This window comes from Anthonomus grandis, chromosome 16 (assembly GCF_022605725.1).
Source record: "Anthonomus grandis grandis chromosome 16, icAntGran1.3, whole genome shotgun sequence".
Taxonomy (NCBI): Eukaryota; Metazoa; Arthropoda; class Insecta; order Coleoptera; family Curculionidae; genus Anthonomus; species Anthonomus grandis.
The window spans coordinates 382,340-400,076 of record NC_065561.1 but is presented as its reverse complement, the minus strand read 5'-3'; the positions used below and the strand labels follow the sequence as shown (position 1 = coordinate 400,076).

Here is a 17,737-nt window from a genome sequence, read left to right as displayed (position 1 = left end):
ATTAACAAATATATTTTAATACTCAGTTAATTTTAACGTATTTTAATTTCTAATGAGTATACTATCTTTTGTGTTTGACTTTTAGTTTTAATTATTAATACAAATTTTAATTTAGCCTCGCTATTGAAATGGTGTGTTTTTTAGTTTAAAAATGAAATCTAAAAATAGCTCTGCTGATTTCAGAATTGTGATCAAAAAGAATTAATTTAAATTTAAAAACAACTTGAATATTGTTACCATGCTATCAATCGTTGCCATAAAAAATCATAGTGATTATTTATGTTGTATACATTGACGTCTTATTGATAACTAAATTGTGCTTAATAAGAAAAAAATATGGAAACGAATTTGAATATAGAAGTTGATATGTTGTCTTAGAACATTGAAAGGCTAGAATTGTGGAAATTTTCAGCTGTATATTAACACATATAATAATGTTAATTCAACTTATTTGTATTGGATTTTGGATTAAAAATAAATAGTAGAAATACATACAAGGTGTTCATTTGAAAACTTCCCACCACGGATTTATCGAAAACCACTGTTTAAAAAAAGACGCCGAAATACGTCAAAAGGTTTGTCAAGGGGGACAACTTTCTAACCTAAAATTACTTCACCCCGTTCACCCTAACCCCCAGGGTCGTCCCCTTAAAAATTTTAAATGGCAAGGGGTATCGAGTAATAGCTTGTTTAAAAGGTCTTTCGAAGTCTTTTATTTTGACGTTTGATTTTTTAAAACGGTCGATTCGTTTTCGAGAAAATTAGAAAAATCTTTGTTTATCTTAATTTGTTCAGATAGAAAACAAAAACATGAAAATATCAGTTTTTATTTCAATAAATGTTCAAAATGTTGCTCGTTTTTGGCCAAACAATAATATAGGCGATGTTCAAATTCCTGACGGACATTTTCAAAAACATGTTGTGGGATATCATGGCAGCTGTCGATGATGCGTTGACGAAGTTCATCCAAACTTTCAGGTTGGGAAGTAAACACAATAGATTTCAAATGACCCCATAGAAAAAAGTCTAACGGCGTTATCACTGGCGGCTTTTCAGGGACGGCAGTGCCCCAAAAATTAAAGAAGTTGAGGTGATAAATTAAAATATAGGTTCTTAACCTAGTTTTTTTTTATTTATATGAACTGCGGACTAAAATTATATAGTTATATAGGTAAAGGTAAGACAATATAGGTAAGCGTTAAGTAAAAAAAAATAAAAAATGTGTAACGGAAGTGTGCAAGAAACTGATCACGCAATGGTTGTAACTGTAAGTACAAGTACCGATAGGTCTGATGTTGTTATTTATATTTTAGAGCATGGGTTTTTCTCTTTATCGTTTAAAGAATAAATTTTTATTAAAAATAAGGTCGTCCGTTGCCTAAAATGTCGGGGCTTATAAATATTAGTTCGGGAAGTAAGGGAAGTAACAGGGCGTTTCCAGAAAATTGGTATAATAAATATTCATGGTTAACCGGGAGCGAAACAAAAAACACTGTTTTATTGGCCTTGTATTTTGTTTTCCATTAAGAGGGGCAAGACTCAAAATCCGTAGTGTGAATCTGGTTACGACAACTTAGAAGAATTATTTAGGGCCTTACAAAAACATGACATTTCTAAAAATCACACTTATAGTCAACTTAAATTTGATTTATTTGGTAAGTAAAATATCTATATGTCACTAGATAATGCACAACGTGAAAACGCTATTAAACATAATGAAATTGTCAAAAATAATCATGCAGTTTTACGTCGTTTAATTGATATTGTTATATTTTTAAGTTGTCAAGAAATATCATTTAGGGGGCATGATGAATCGGAACATTCAGTAAATCAGGGTAACTATAGAGAATTAATTAAGTTATTTAAAAAATACGATTCGGAATTTTCTAAATTATTATCTGATTCGAAAACATTTAGCGAGGTCTCAAAAACAGTGCAAAATGAATTAATAGAGTCAATAAGTCATATTTTAAATAAAACCATTGAGTCAGAAATAAACGAATCCAGTTGCTTTTCTCTAGAAGTAAATGAAACAACGGATATTTCTTGTCACACCCAATTGTCAATTGTTGTTCGATATGCGCTACACGGGGAGATTTATGAGAGATTTTTAGGGTTCAGAGATATCAGTAAGAGTCACAAGGCTCAATATATTTTTAATATTATAAAGGAAAATTTTAACTGCTTTGATATAAAAAATATATTAGTGGGACAAACTTTTGATGGTGCTGCAGTGGTGTCAAGCGAACTAAATGGTTACAGGCAAAAATTAAAACTATTGCCCCACAGGCGGGTATTTACACACTGTCATGCACACCGTATGAATTTAGTTTTGCAAGATACCTGTAAAAAAATTAGGAATGTCGTATTTTTTTTGCTAACTTAACCGGGTTTGCTTCATTTTTCACAACCTCGCCTAAACGCACTTATATCTTAGAACAAATTGCTTCTAAAAAACTTTCAACAGTTTCTCAAACGCGATGGAATTTTAAATCTCGTTTAATTTTCACTGTAGCAAAGTGAGCAACCTTTGGAAGTTTTTGAATTAATTATTGAAGGAAATGATTTTGAAAATGACGACATATCGATCCAAGAAGCAATTGGTTTACAAAAATTATTAAATGATTACACTTTCAACGTCTTTTTAAATATTTAAAAAAAAAATGTACTCAAACAGATTTAATTTTTAATATTATTCAAAATCAATCTACTGACATTATTTATTCAAGAAACAGAATTACAAAACTTTTAGAAAATCTGAAAGAATTTCGTAGACATGATAGTAATTTTGAACACATAAGAAGTGACGTTTTGGACTCTCTTGATATTTCTGAACCTCCTAAAAAAGACGAAGACAAAATGATGAGCAAGACATAAATCCTGAAAAACGTGCCTATTTTGAAATTTTAGATACCATAACAATGCAAATAGAGACGCGCTTTGCAAATTTCGAAGATTTAAAAATTTTTGCTCTTTTTGAACAGACAAAATTTAAAAATTATTCTAAAGAATTTTCAAAATACTTATTAAATTATTTAAAAATTATCCAACATTTTTTAATCCACTAAAATTAGAATTGATGGTTGATGGTACTTTAGACGTTTACGGAGAACGGAAAATATTTTTTTTTTGAAAATTTGGCAACATGGGTTTTAGCTGATGATCTAACGATTAAAAATATTTTTAACGATGCAGCGTTGCCGCTTGTACCGAAAAGTAGTAGCACCTTTGTTATTTTTAATCGAATACCCTGTATATTTTTTTATTTTCCGATCCGCTATCCCTTTATGATTGGTTTTGTATAAGATATTCCTATACCTATCTTTAGTGGTTTTCGAGAAATTAATTATTTTCTTTATTTTTTGACCAAAACATAGCTCCCAATAAATTTGTATTACTATGCCAATGGAACGCACAAAACCTTGAAATTATAAACGTAATTTATAGAAGTATTGTACATTATTTTTCACTATGAAAATTTGTTCTACGTTATACAGGGTTGCTCAAAATTAGTGATTTTACCGCTAGATACAAAAATGGTAAAAAGTGCATTTTTTTAAATGGAACACCCTGTATATTATAACATATTCTAAAAGGAAATTAAAATCCCTGTGTAAAGAGGTATTATGTTCCTATATCGAAGTAGTTCGGTTTCGGAAATAAAAGCAATTTTCTGTAAAAATCGGAATATTTTGACATATTTGCTTTAGTTGGCCATGAAAGGTCATGATGAAACAATGCTATGCTATTGATGTTTGACAGTGACATTTGGTTGATTAATAGTAAATACGCTTGGGTGTTTTTTTATTCAAATGAAGTTTTGATGAATCTATTTATTATTCATGGACAATGTGACAAAATTGTAGCAAGAACATGCAGAAAGTTCAATGAAATGTACCCGAATTTACAAAAAATGGATAAAAGTAAATTTGTGCGAATACAAAATAACTTTATACAATTTGGTTCACAACTTAAAAATGATACAAGATTATAAGTAATTTACAATAAATTTTCAAAATGATTGCCATTGACTTCTAAGCTATTCAAAATCCTGCGTTGTACAGCATGTCTTGTCGCTGCTTGTATTTCAGAAGGATCCAGTTGACCAATGCAAATGATAAGTCGTTGACGTAGTTCCTGTTTACTGTTTACCGGTGTCTTGTATACCATTTGCTTCAAATTACCCCAAAAGTAAAAATCAAGTGGTGTAAGATCAGGTGATCTCGCACTGGCCTGCGATAGTCCCAAACGCCTAAACCAGCGGTCATCGAATTTCTCAAATAACTCACGTGTCACCTCCTCAGTGCAATGAGCAGATGCCCAATCCAATTGGAACCAGCAAGAGCGATAATCTTCATGCGTTAAATTTTCCAGAAAATCTTCTACTACTGAGCGCAAAATCTGAATGTATTTATGGGAGTTTAATGACCCGTTATAAATAAAAAAAGCTATTTGATTATCTTTTAGTAAACAAAAAACATTAAAACTAATTTTTTTTGAAACCCCATTTCCTTAACCGCGTGTGGATTTTGATTAACCCAAAAATGTTGATTTCTTCTATTAAAAAATCTCTAGAAAACTTTGCTTCGTCTATCCATATTATTTTTTTTAGAAAGTTTGGATCCTCTTGAGTGCGTGTCAGAAGTATCTCACAATATTGAATGCGACGTTCGTAATCATCCGGTTTCAGCTAATGAACTTTTGAATATTTAAAGGGACGCATATTATTGTCGTTCAGAATTCTTTGAACAGAATAATAAGTTAGGCCTAAATCATCTGCTGCACTCCGGATGGAAGCTTGTGGATATGCGTGAAAGTAGGCTAAAACATTCACGATGTTGTCCTTATCAGACGTTACAGGCTTGGGCAAACTTGTATCATTTTTAAGTTGTGAACCAAATTGTATAAAGTTATTTTGTATTCGCACAAATTTACTTTTATCCATTTTTTTGTAAATTCGGGTACATTTCATTGAACTTTCTGCATGTTCTTGCTACAATTTTGTCATTCATCAAAACTTCATTTGAATAACTATTTCTTTCCATTTTAATGAATTTTTAGGTCACTATTTAAAAAAAAAACACCCAAGCGTATTTACTATTAATCAACCAAATGTCACTGTCAAACATCAATAGCATAGCATTGTTTCATCATGACCTTTCATGGCCAACTAAAGCAAATATGTCAAAATATTCCGATTTTTACAGAAAATTGCTTTTATTTCCGAAACCGAACTACTTCGATATAGGAACATAATACGTCTTTACACAGGGATTTTAATTTCCTTTTAGAATATGTTATAATATACAGGGTGTTCCATTTAAAAAAATGCACTTTTTACCATTTTTGTATCTAGCGGTAAAATCACTAATTTTGAGCAACCCTGTATAACGTAGAACAAATTTTCATAGTGAAAAATAATGTACAATACTTCTATAAATTACGTTTATAATTTCAAGGTTTTGTGCGTTCCATTGGCATAGTAATACAAATTTATTGGGAGCTATGTTTTGGTCAAAAAATAAAGAAAATAATTAATTTCTCGAAAACCACTAAAGATAGGTATAGGAACACCTGATACAAAACCACTCATAAAGTGATAGCGGATCGGAAAATAAAAAAATATACAGGGTATTCCATTTAAAATAACAAAGTTGCTACTACTTTTTGGTATAAGCGGCAACGCTGCATCGCTAAAAATATTTTTAATCGTTAGATCATCAGCTAAAACCCATGTTGCCAAATTTTCAAAAAAAATATATTTTCCGTTTTCCGTAAACGTCTAAGGTACCATCAACCATCAATCACCCTGTATAGTGATTTTAGAGATGCAACGTGAGCTCTTTCATTCTTGAGAAGAAACTTAAGCTTAGATAACTTACACATCACAGACTTATGTACATTGTACATAATTTCATGCTCATTTGTAAGATTATCCTTAGACAGTCCTGCCTTGGCAAGAATTTATACTCACTATTTATACATTTATACGTTACTATTTATACCTCTTATACTCACGAAGAAAAGAGTATTTGTCACTATAGTCTCTCTTAGTTTTCAAACTGGAGAAATCAGAGCTGGACGATATTGGAGTATTATCCAGATTCACAGTGTCTGAAGAGATGTTTGGAATTAGAATCTGTAAGATTTGGAACCGTGATTTTTAAGGATTTTTGCACTTGAAATGAACTTAGATCTTCTTTACTAACTGAATAAAGTTGTTCTCTGTCAATCTGATCAACATCAATGAATACATCTTGAGACACACTTTGGGACTAGGTTGCAAATAGGACTTTTTTTTCATTAGGGACCTTTGAATAATTATGATCACTTCGCATTTCAATCTTATGTGGTACAGCATCCCATCTAAGTCGCACAGGATTATCAGGCGTATTAAAATCAGAACCAGAAAAGTGATTGGAGCAAACTCAATAATTGGTGACACTTTTAGTTGGACTTACATGACAGATCTCCCTCCAAGATTTTTGTTAGGATGAATTTAATGGAAATTTAAAGAATCTATGATTTCTGTGACCGTCTGGGCAATTACTAACATACCAACTACTGCATAAAGGATATTTGCACGAATATTTTAATCTAGATGAAGACAATGAAGAGGAAATACTAGACATTTTCCCCGTGGACGACCAAGAATTAAAATTGAATTGTAGAAAAAAATTTTAATTGAGAATAGTGATATTTATATGTCCAAAATAGGATTGAATCTATAAATTATACCCTGGAAAATGATAATACATCCAAAATGCACCTTAACATTATTAGAAAACACTTACGTATGTCATAATTAAAATTTACCTGTCTCCTGCACTATGTAGTCGCACGATGATTGGATGTTGGCACGTTTGTGAAATAATTTATTAACCCATGACTTAAGAAAACTAAAAAAAGCTATAAAATTACTTAAAAAACTTTACATTGGAAAAAAACCATGAGGCTTCGCTTGTTTTCCACCCAAAAGGAACTTAAAATAGACAATCGTCAAGTACGACAGTTAAAAAATGTCACTATTGTCATGTTTGATGTACGTCAAAATCAAAAATTAAAATCAATCGGCCATCTGGGTGGCAAACTATTCTGCCCCGCCCTATTCAACCTTCATAAAGTCCAGTTCAGAGATCTATTAGAATCTTTGATGTGTCGCAGATGCCGCACTAACTAGTCCGTGCGCCTATGTCATATTTATTGTTGCATGATATATATGTTTAAATGGCTAAATTTTATATTGTGTATCTATGAAATCATTTTAAATATACGTAAAACCCCATGTTTTATACTATTTTTTATTTTTCTTTCGAAAATGTCAATTTTTAGAAAGAAAATAATATCACAAGAAAATAATATCAAAAAATTGACCGCGGACTAAAATCCAAGCATCTTACAAAATATTTTAAACACTTCCAGCACTCACAGACTTGTCACCTCTTTTTAGCCAGTCTATTAAACAAAGATAAAACACCTGCGTTCTGACAATTCCTACTTTAGGCTGTCCAAGTGATTGTGTATCTCTCTCTATCCCACTGAATTTAAGAATTACGGGGCCGTACCCAAATAAATTTTTGGACCGTTTTTGTATTATTTTCGTCGTGTTTTTAAAGAGATCTTTACGGATGGGTCTATCAGCTTTAATAGTTGGGAGGGGGGCCATGTGAGGTTATTATTTGATGTGTTTTGCCGGTTATGCTTTTTACACGTTTATGAAAGTAAAGAATTTAGAATTTGGCCTGTATTCCTGTAAATTTTTTGCAGTTTTTACTGTGAGGAACAGTGTTTTTTTATTTGTGTTTGTGGATTTGTTTTGGTATTATACCTAAAGACCTTAAAATGTTTCGACCCTGGAAAAATAGGCAGGAAAATTTGGCAAATAAAGAGGAAAGTGTTTGTGCGGGCTTATGGAGGCCGTGGGTGTACAAGAAAGACAATAACATTTGTGATAAAAACAATAAGAGTGATCTGGGCAGTGATTTAGACTTACATAGTTCTGATAGTTCATTTTCTAGTATTGAGGAAGCAAAAAGAAGCAAGGGAAGTAGAAGCTACAGAGGAAATCAAGCAGTTTTAAATGAACAAATTTATCTAAATATCTATAACAATCTAAGGAATGATACTCAGTTCACAAATGATTGTAGTGCTTTGCAAAAAATAGCGTTTTTAACAGGGGTTCCCTATAGTACAATATGCCTGTAAAAAAAAGGATTAAACACAGAATACAAAGGAAAGATGCAGGACAATCAAAGGGACTTGACATGGATATTGCCAAATTGCTAAGGAAAGGTGTGTATTCTAAATACAAAAACAATGAGGTTCTGACCATATAGACACCTTATCGGCAAGGGACAAACATTTCTCAGTCTCAACCTTGCGGAGATACCTGATAAAACTTGGATTTAAGCTTAAGATGGTTAACAAAAGAGCTGCTGTAATGGAATTGTCAGGTGGTGTATAGAATATTTGAGGAAAATTTAAAAAATTTGGGAGGAAGAAAGATCCATATATTATTTAGCCGAAACATGATATGATACATTTATGATTGATGTATGATTTCCATTCTCTGGGAAAAAAGTCTCTTTTTTGCCATAGTAAGAAAACCATATTTTTATTAATAAAACAAGTTTAAAATTTTGTTTTTTACAGCTTACTACCCCTGTTGTCCTTCAGCGACACAATAAAGTATATATAATGTAATGCTTTAGTATCCATATGCTGATGTGCGAGATGAAGTTGGAATCCATGGCGGCAACAGAGAAACTGTTTCCTTCCTTAATGGAAGAAACTGCTAAAGAACAATGGCAAAAACACAGAATTTACAAAATTTGTATTAACTTTTTGGGCCAGATTCAAAAGAGTGGTTAAATTTATAAAAGTATTTAGTATCCTCACTGTAGTTTTAGGATCCAGTATACTTAAAATGTAGTGTTTTGTATAAGATTTTTAGTTTTTAGTATAAGCATTTATTTTTGTTAATTTTTATCTAATCTCTCCTAATATGCATAATAACTAAATACGAGGCAAACAAATTAATAAATACGTTAGGGATGTAAGGTGTGTTTTTTTTATAAGTAAAACTTGTGTCTTTTAAAGGCATAAAGTATAGACAGCCAGATGATTTTTAATGTAAAAGTTTATTTAAAAAAATATACTTCCAATTTTCTGACTACATAATTACTTTTTATCAAAAGAAGTTGGTACTAAATATAGAGATGGGGGGGTTTTCATGAGTATATTATTATAATAATATATCATAATATGTATTAATTAAAAAAAACTATAATAAAGGACATTGAATATGGCAGCCACAATCCCCATTAATAACCACCACCATGTAAAAATAAATCTCAATTCCCAAAAAAAGGAAATATATACAATTTGAAGACAAACCAAAACATTTTACACTTTTGTGTCAAAAAGTAACTATTTAATGCCTTAATCCACAGAATAAATGGGCCTAAGTAATTTGTCACCTACTCTCTCATTAAACTCAAAAATGCTTTGTTGTCAATATAAACATAGAAGTTGTAGACAAAGCCAATAGACTGTACATTAAAGGAATAAAAACGAGAAACTAATTTAAAATAAAATAAAATTATATAGTAAAACTTTGAAAAATACTTAAATGCTAATCATTAAAAATTCATCATTGTTTAGGTGCTACATAGTTTAGTACGCTTTACTAGCAAGAAATATTTTCTTCCTTGTACGTAGGCTTTTTTCAGTCTTAAGTTGTCTTATTTCTAGTGGAAGTTTATTAAACAGCTTTCTACCTCCATATATGATAGAGCTACGGACAAGTTCAAAATGAGGAATGGGTAGCCTCAACAAATAGTTTTGTCGCGTATTATAGTGGCTTCCTAAGTGGAGTTCCTGTTTATATTTTCTAAAAACTTAGCAAACTGTTTCCAAAATAAAAATACAACACAGGGTTAAAATATTATGACTTACAAAAAGCGGGCGACATGAATCACGAGGCTTGGCCTCACATAGATATCTAATGGCCCCTTTTTGGAGTACAAACACTGAACTAAAAAGTGAATTTGAACATGAACCCCAAAAGCAAATTCCATATCGAAGGTGCGACTCGATAATCGCGAAGTATGCAGATCTGGCGATGGAGAAATTAAGACTGGTGGCAATAACCCTTAGGGCGTAGCAGCCTGGTGAGACTTTTCTACATACATTCACAATATGGTCTTCAAATTTAAGGAACTTGTCTATGGAAAGACCCAAAAACTTACTGAACGGTGGCATGTTGATGGCTTCATTATTTAAACATATATCATTTGTATTACATTTAAGAATATTTGTTTTGGAAACATTAAATGTCAAAAAATTTGCATCACACCAGTCTTTTATTTTTAACAAATCTGCACGTATATTGGCCTCCAATTGAGAAACATCAGAGTCGTGCCAGAGGATGGTGGTATCATCGGCACACCAGTTACCTGCAGTTGTGGCAGATCGTTCACATAAATGAGAAAAATTAAAAGACCAAGTACTGATCCTTGCGGAACACCCACATTTATATTAAGTTCCTTAGACATACCACCATTAAAGTTGACAGCCTGGACACGATTTGATAAGTAGGAACGAAACCACTCAAGGGCAGTTCCCCTGAAACCATAGAGCTCCAGTTTCATCAGCAGCACTCTGTGACTCATGCAGTCAAATGCCTTGGACAAGTCACAAAATACCGCTGCTGCAACTTCACCAACATTCAGTCGGTTGTACAGGTGCTCTAGAAAGCTAAAGATAGCATCATTTGTGCTCAAAGACTTACAAAAGCCAAACTGCTGAAGACTCAATAGGCCAAATCTATTTGAAAATGAAACCATCCTCACCTTAACGAGCCGTTCCACTATCTTGGCTAAAGTAGGCAATAACTTTAGTTACGTAGTAACTTCTTAGTTTTCTATTTCGTTTCTTAATATTGACAACAGGAAAAGCAGTGTTAAAATTGTTTAATACTATTTGATGAAAGCTATGCAGTGGGTTAACAGTAGTCAATACATTATTCCAACTTGACATATTGCAAAGCAAAGAGACTTGACTTGTTATAAGGGACTGATGGCGCTAAAAACTAAAATTTTTGGTTAAACTCATTTAACGTACTTAAATCTTATATTTAAATTAAATATTATCTTGCTATCAACTATCCTGAATTTCTAACTTAATAAAACTAAACCCAAAAATCCCGAATAATAAAGTTTTAAATACAAATAAATTTTAAGGCCGGACCTGTGCAACTTTTCACACTTGAGTGGCTGTGACTAAGGTCAGGCGTTTAACAAAATAGTACGTGGGCACATGCAGTCACATTTTACGAATCAAATGTATAAATTCTTAAAAAAATGCTTAAAACATTTATTTATTTAATGAAATGATTAAATATCGCTTAGAATAATACTTTATGACTCTTTCCACATAAAATTTTGCGGTTTAAAGATGCATGTCATGTGACAATACAAGCAACACCGGCACACGGACTATTTGCGGTACATCAAAGATTCTAATAGATCTCTGAACTGAACTATACCGGTGATGGTGATCTGAACATTTTCAGTGAAAAAAATATATTAAATAACGGTAATGAAGTTGACGACGCTGACGTTCGACGTGTGAGTATAGCGGATTGCATAGTTTTTGGCGATTTGTAAATGACGTTTGGGTATATCGTCTGCAACAGGCGATATAGCGTCCTCCTTATTTAATACGTGGATAACGTATCACCATCCTTATTTAAACGTATTTGGTTCGCTGTTTCTCAAAACCAAATTATTGTAAATTGCATGTCCGTGTTTATGATAGAATAATATATAGAGTTGTTTATTTTTACTATATAAACCCTTGCGATATATAAACCTTTGCTAATGTAGTACATAGAAGGAAAGTAAAAATTAACAGTAGTTAAAATAGAAAGAAAATAAAAGTGTTTTTAACTTAATTTGTTAGGTAAATACAAGCAGAAATTTAACTAAAGATCATCATTTTCATAGTATTAGGATTTGTAAGATTTAAGTTTAAGTTTAGATTTAGAAGTTTCAAGAATCAGAATAATAAAACAAATATTTTAAATTGCATGCATCTATCTCAAGTTAATTGAAACTTAGGTCAGGAATACTTTCTTTCATAAATTTTAACGAAATTCTTAAAGAAGTACAAGAAATATCACAGATGTAACGCGCAACTATCTTAAATTCCTAACTAAATGTAACTTTCTATTTTGTATTTGTAAACATAACCTCTCAAAAAACTTTAATTTCCCTACAATTGGCACAACTGAAATTTCTCAAAACGGCCAACATCGAAAGGGCACAATCACGCAAAATGGTGGCCCCCTAGTAGTGATCATTTACTTTTCATTGAAATGGCAGTCTAACTATATTTATTAAATTCGTGGCCGTACGTCTTAAAAGACTTGCATGCGGTTGCATTTTAAGAATCTTAAAATGCAACCCGAGACTCTTCTCTATTTAACTTTGTTTTCTAACAGGAGATTTTCTGTGCTAAAGACTTTCGTCGCGTCCGGAGCTGCTTACATAATCGTTAAGCACGATTCATACTTATTAGCGAATAACGTATTTGGTGCAAATATTTAATTGTAACTTTGACAGTGTCGTGGTTTTCACAACAGGCATTATTCATAATTTATTTTAGATCCAATAAAAGCACATTAATTTATTTGGGAGAAAAGAGTGGCTCAAGCTCTAGAGGATGAAAAAAATTTACTTAATTTTTTATCAAACAGAAAAAAAGAAACAAAAACATCAACTCTTTAATTGCTAATAACCAATTCATTTCAGCGACTGTTTCCTTAGATCTTAATTCTTATGTGGTGGGGAAACAATACGTCACACTTACCTGTCAAAATTGTCAATCAAGAGTAGCCGCGGTTCTAACCAATTCCACGCTGATAATCGGCTTAAGATTTCGCAGATTTAATGCTATTTGATTTATTCCAAGTTAATTGACAACAAACTAAATTTTGTTCTCGAATGGATATAATGCGCTTTGATAAGTTGCTCCGCATTTAATGTTTTTAGTGAAACGTAACTTGTTTTGATTTTACATTGTTCTTTTTTTTTAAGGTCCCTAATACAATTTTTTATGGAGCACATCACTTTAATGGAATCTCTTATTTGGCGCACACACCGCTCTGTCGTATCGGCCTACCACCGACCCTCCTTCTTCATATCCCTAATGATGGAAACGTTTCAAAATGTGGCATCATTCCTTAGGAATTTACAAACCGCCCCACGTATAGTAACCAATTTGTGGCATTGTCTCTCTTTTGGCTGTGATAATTTATCTAATAATTATGCATTTATTAACGAGCTCGATGATACAAGTTGCCAGACGTTGCCCAAGGACAGTCACACGGAGCTGAAAGTTCTAAGCGCGCCTAAGACTGAATTTTTAGGATTTAATTTTAGTAGAATTTTGAAGACTGATTGGAATTTGAGTGAGAAGAGAGGAGGGAACAGAGAAGAGGTTGCTGCTGATAGTTTTATAAAGGAATTCTGTGAGCTGTTGGAGGAATTTGATGTCAAGGATACTAATTTGTGAGTTATTAATTTGTTTTATTTTTAATGCATGGTTTGGCATTACATTATTAGGCTAAGCGAAAATAACTCTAAAAAATTAGATACTTTTATGAGACCTGACATTACACGTCAGATCGTTATTTTCATGCTTGATTTTGAGTGCGAAACGTATAATCTTCAATGTTCATTATCTATGTTATGTACAGGGTGGCCAAATAAGAATGTGAGGTACTGTATCTGGGAAACTATTTATTGTAGAAGCTTGCGATAAAAAAATTTATTACTAAAATGGCCAAGAGAATGACCTGGAAAATATTTTCAAGTTTCTAAAATGGCCGCTAGGGGGCGCAACTGCAATCTTGAATCTAGAAAACTGATGTTTCTGTAAATTTTGCTGAATTAACCTAACAAAAAAATAGCTGATTATTAAAGTAGACACTAATCCGAACCTTTTTTATTTGAATAGTTTTGCTGTATCTCTAAAAATAAAGTGGTGGGGGGTGTTCAAAAGTTGGCTTAAAACACACCCTGTATACTAAAAACGCCTTAGCCGATTTTATCAAACTTGGGCTAGTTGAAAAGAGCTATTATTAAGTTACGAATATTATTATATTTCATGTTTTTTTAGTTTTACATCTCGCCGCTAGAGGGCTTTTTTCGGCTTTCTGACACAAATGACTAATTTTCTCAAAAAACTTAAATGCGTTGATATGATTTTTTTTTCATAGAAAAATAGCTAAATGATGTCTAAATAATCTTGCGAAAACCGCAACTCGATATCTTGTTCCTAACCTAAAATATAGGCCAAAGAATATTTTATACCCTTAAATTTTAATTTTTTTATACTAATTATTTTGGAATTTTTTAAAATTCACTACTTTTGAAAACAAAATTTACCATTTTTGAAAATATTACCTAATATCACTAAAAGGTAAGTATTAATAATGCTTCTATCAAAAATCAGACCTATTTTATGTTATATATTCACTATGGATATAATACGAAAAAAATTATTATTAGAAAGCAGGCCATGGAATGCAACAAAACAAATGTCTACTCAAATTATAAACATTCCTCAAATTGTCAATAGTAAGTTGTCAAAAGTTTTACGTTACTTGAGCATTTTTTGTTTTTGCAAAATGCGTTTTACGAACGATGAAGCTGTTAATATGCTTGCGGTTTATTTTGAATGTCTTCAAAATGCTGCAGTAGCAAAAAGAGTTTATGCTGCTCGATATCCAAATCGAAGTCCTTGCGATGTTAGATTTTTTCCCCGATTAGTGGCGAACTTACGAGCCAATGGTAGTTTTCGGCCTAGGTTTCAACGGCCAAGAATTAGAAGAAATGTGGACAATATTAACAGCGTACTGGGATATATTGAAGGAAATCCTCATGTTAGCACAAGAGCATTATCCCTTGAATTAGGCATATCAAGAACAACGATTCAAAATATTTTGAAGGACAATAGGTAAATTCTAATAGCCATCGCCATATATGGATTTATTTAAGTTCAGCTTTTTTTTAAATATATTTATAGAATGCACCCATATCATGTTAATTTACATCTGGCATTGGAAGAAGCAGACTTTGACCGTAGGTTGGACTATTGCCATTGGATATTAGGCATGATACGCGAGGACAGAGATTTTTTATTTAAAATTCTTGGAATGAAGCCACATTTAATAGTGACGGTAGAGTCAACCTGCATAACATGCATTATTGGTCTGCAGAAAATCCGTATTGGTTGCGTGAAGTTCAGCACCAAGGGCTGGAGTTTAAATGTGTGGTGTGGTATACTTGGAGGCAACATTATTGGACCATATTTTTTTGAGCAATCTCTAAATGTCAATGTTTTTTTCGACTTTTTGGTAAATCGATTACCGTTGTTGCTGGAAGATGTGCCACTGGAAGTCCGGCAAAATTTGTTTTTGCAGTTGGATGGTTGTCCAGCACATTTTGCTAGGAATGTGCGAGAGCATATTAATAACATTTTTCAACAGCGGTGGATTGGAAGAGGAAGCCTGTTTCCATGGCCTCCGCGATCCCCAGACTTAACCTGTCTTGATTTCTATTTATGGGGGCGGTTAAAGGACATTGTATTTCAGACTCAGCCTACGACTAGAGAAGATATGAAAAACCGCATTCGTAATGCAATACATACCATACCGAAAGCCGAAATTGAAGCTGCAGTTCTATCTACCCATGAGAGGCTTCAGCAATGCATAGAGCGTGATGATCAGCATTTCGAGCATTTACGGGGGCATTAAAACCCTTTCTTTTTAAAATCGGTCCTTTATAGGGCCACAACTTACATTATAAAAGAAATTCGAAATAAATTATTTTGTAGTTTTTATAAATATTAAGGGATTTCCATATAAAATTTTCTTTGGCCTAAATTTTAGGTTAGGATGAAGATATTAAGATGCGGTTTTCGCAAGCATATTTAGGCGTCATTAAGCTATTTTTTTGTATAAAAAAATTTATACCATTGCATTTAAGTTTTTTGAGAAAATTAGTCATTTGTGTCAGAAAGCCGAAAAAAAGCCCTCTAGCGGCGAGATGTAAAACTAAAAAAACATGAAATATAATAATATTCGTAGCTTAATAATAGCTCTTTTCAACTAGCCCAAGTTTGATAAAATCGGCTAAGGCGTTTTTAGTATACAAGGTGTGTTTTAAGCCAACTTTTGAACACCCCCCACCACTTTATTTTTAGAGATACAGCAAAACTATTCAAATAAAAAAGGTTCGGATTAGTCTCTACTTTAATAATCAGCTATTTTTTTGTTAGGTTAATTCAGCAAAATTTACAGAAACATCAGTTTTCTAGATTCAAGATTGCAGTTGCGCCCCCTAGCGGCCATTTTAGAAACTTGAAAATATTTTCCAGGTCATTCTCTTGGCCATTTTAGTAATAATTTTTTTTATCGCAAGCTTCTACGATGAATAGTTTCCCAGATACAGTACCTCGCATTCTTATTTGGCCACCCTGTACATATGTATATGTATTGAAGAGAGTATTACACATATATATGAACATAATAAATATAAAATAATGGAGAAATATTCTTTATATAGTTATGTATTTCATATTTACATACATGAAGGTGCTACATCAACAAATATACATATGTATGTAAGTTTAATATGTAATTATTTTTTGAAAAAGTCTGTGATTTTCTTCTGTTTTTTAACCTTCAGTGAATTTCTGAATGCGATATCCCTCCATTTTCTAATCACCACAACGTCTAATGCTGTTGACTCATGTTGCTGCTCAATGTATTTTAATGTAAGTTCCCTTACATTTTTGGCTTCTTCATGAGAAATCGTTTTTTCCTCTTCAATGTCACTACTCTCATCATATTCCTCTGGTTCTTTGGTTGCTAAATCTATGATTTCTTAATCAGTCAAAAATTCATTTTCAAGGTGATCGTCACAACTTATCATCCAATTTTCCAAATCTTCTGGTTGCAATGCTTCGTTACCCGTTAACTTTTGAAGGTCTTGTAGAGTGGATTTGTTTTCTTCTTCTTCAGTCCCTGCAATATTCGAGATCGCAACTAGATTCTCAACATCTGGCCAAAGTTTTCTCCAAGATTTAATAAACGTTGAAGAGGGCATTTCTTGAAATGCTGTAGCTAACATATAAATAACGTCCTTGATATTGATCTTTTTGATGACTAAAAGACCTTTGTCTTCACTCTCTGAGTGTTGCAGAATTTCAGAAACAAGTTTATGCCTGTATCGTCTTTTTAAGCTTTCGATCACTTCTTGGTCCGATGGTTGCACTAAGGTTGTCACATTAGGAGGAAGATAAACTAATTTTATGTCATCTACATCGCAGTCATGAGGATGGGTTGGAGCATTATCTAACACTAGAACTGCTTTGATAGGCAAGTTAACACTTTTTTAATGTTTTTTAACTCTTGTAACAAACTCTTAATTAAACCACTCTTTAAACAGGTCTGAATTCATCCACGCTGATTTTTGTGACTTATAATAGACCGGAAGGGACGATGGATTCAAGTTTTTGAATGCCCGTGGTTTAGCAGACTTGCCAATAACGAAAATAGGAATTTTATGAGTTCCCGCTGCATTCGAACAAACGGCCACTGTAATACGTTCTTTGTTCTTTTTAAAACCAGGGGCAGACTGTTCATGACTGCCTAGAAAAGTTTTTT

General features: G+C 32.5%; 1 protein-coding gene across 2 annotated transcripts in view; it reads left to right on the top strand.

Moving 5' to 3' along the window:
• The window catches only part of LOC126745699 (folliculin-interacting protein 2), a 104,033-nt gene that overhangs the window by 37,216 nt on the left and 49,080 nt on the right, over positions 1 to 17,737 (top strand). The window contains exon 7 of one of the 2 annotated variants that reach the window (XM_050453667.1): positions 13,101 to 13,574. The exons of the other annotated variant lie outside the window; for it this stretch is intronic. Coding sequence (XP_050309624.1) covers positions 13,101 to 13,574 — 474 coding nt within the window. The remainder of the gene's footprint in view (positions 1 to 13,100; positions 13,575 to 17,737) is intronic. 2 annotated transcript variants of the gene reach the window in all.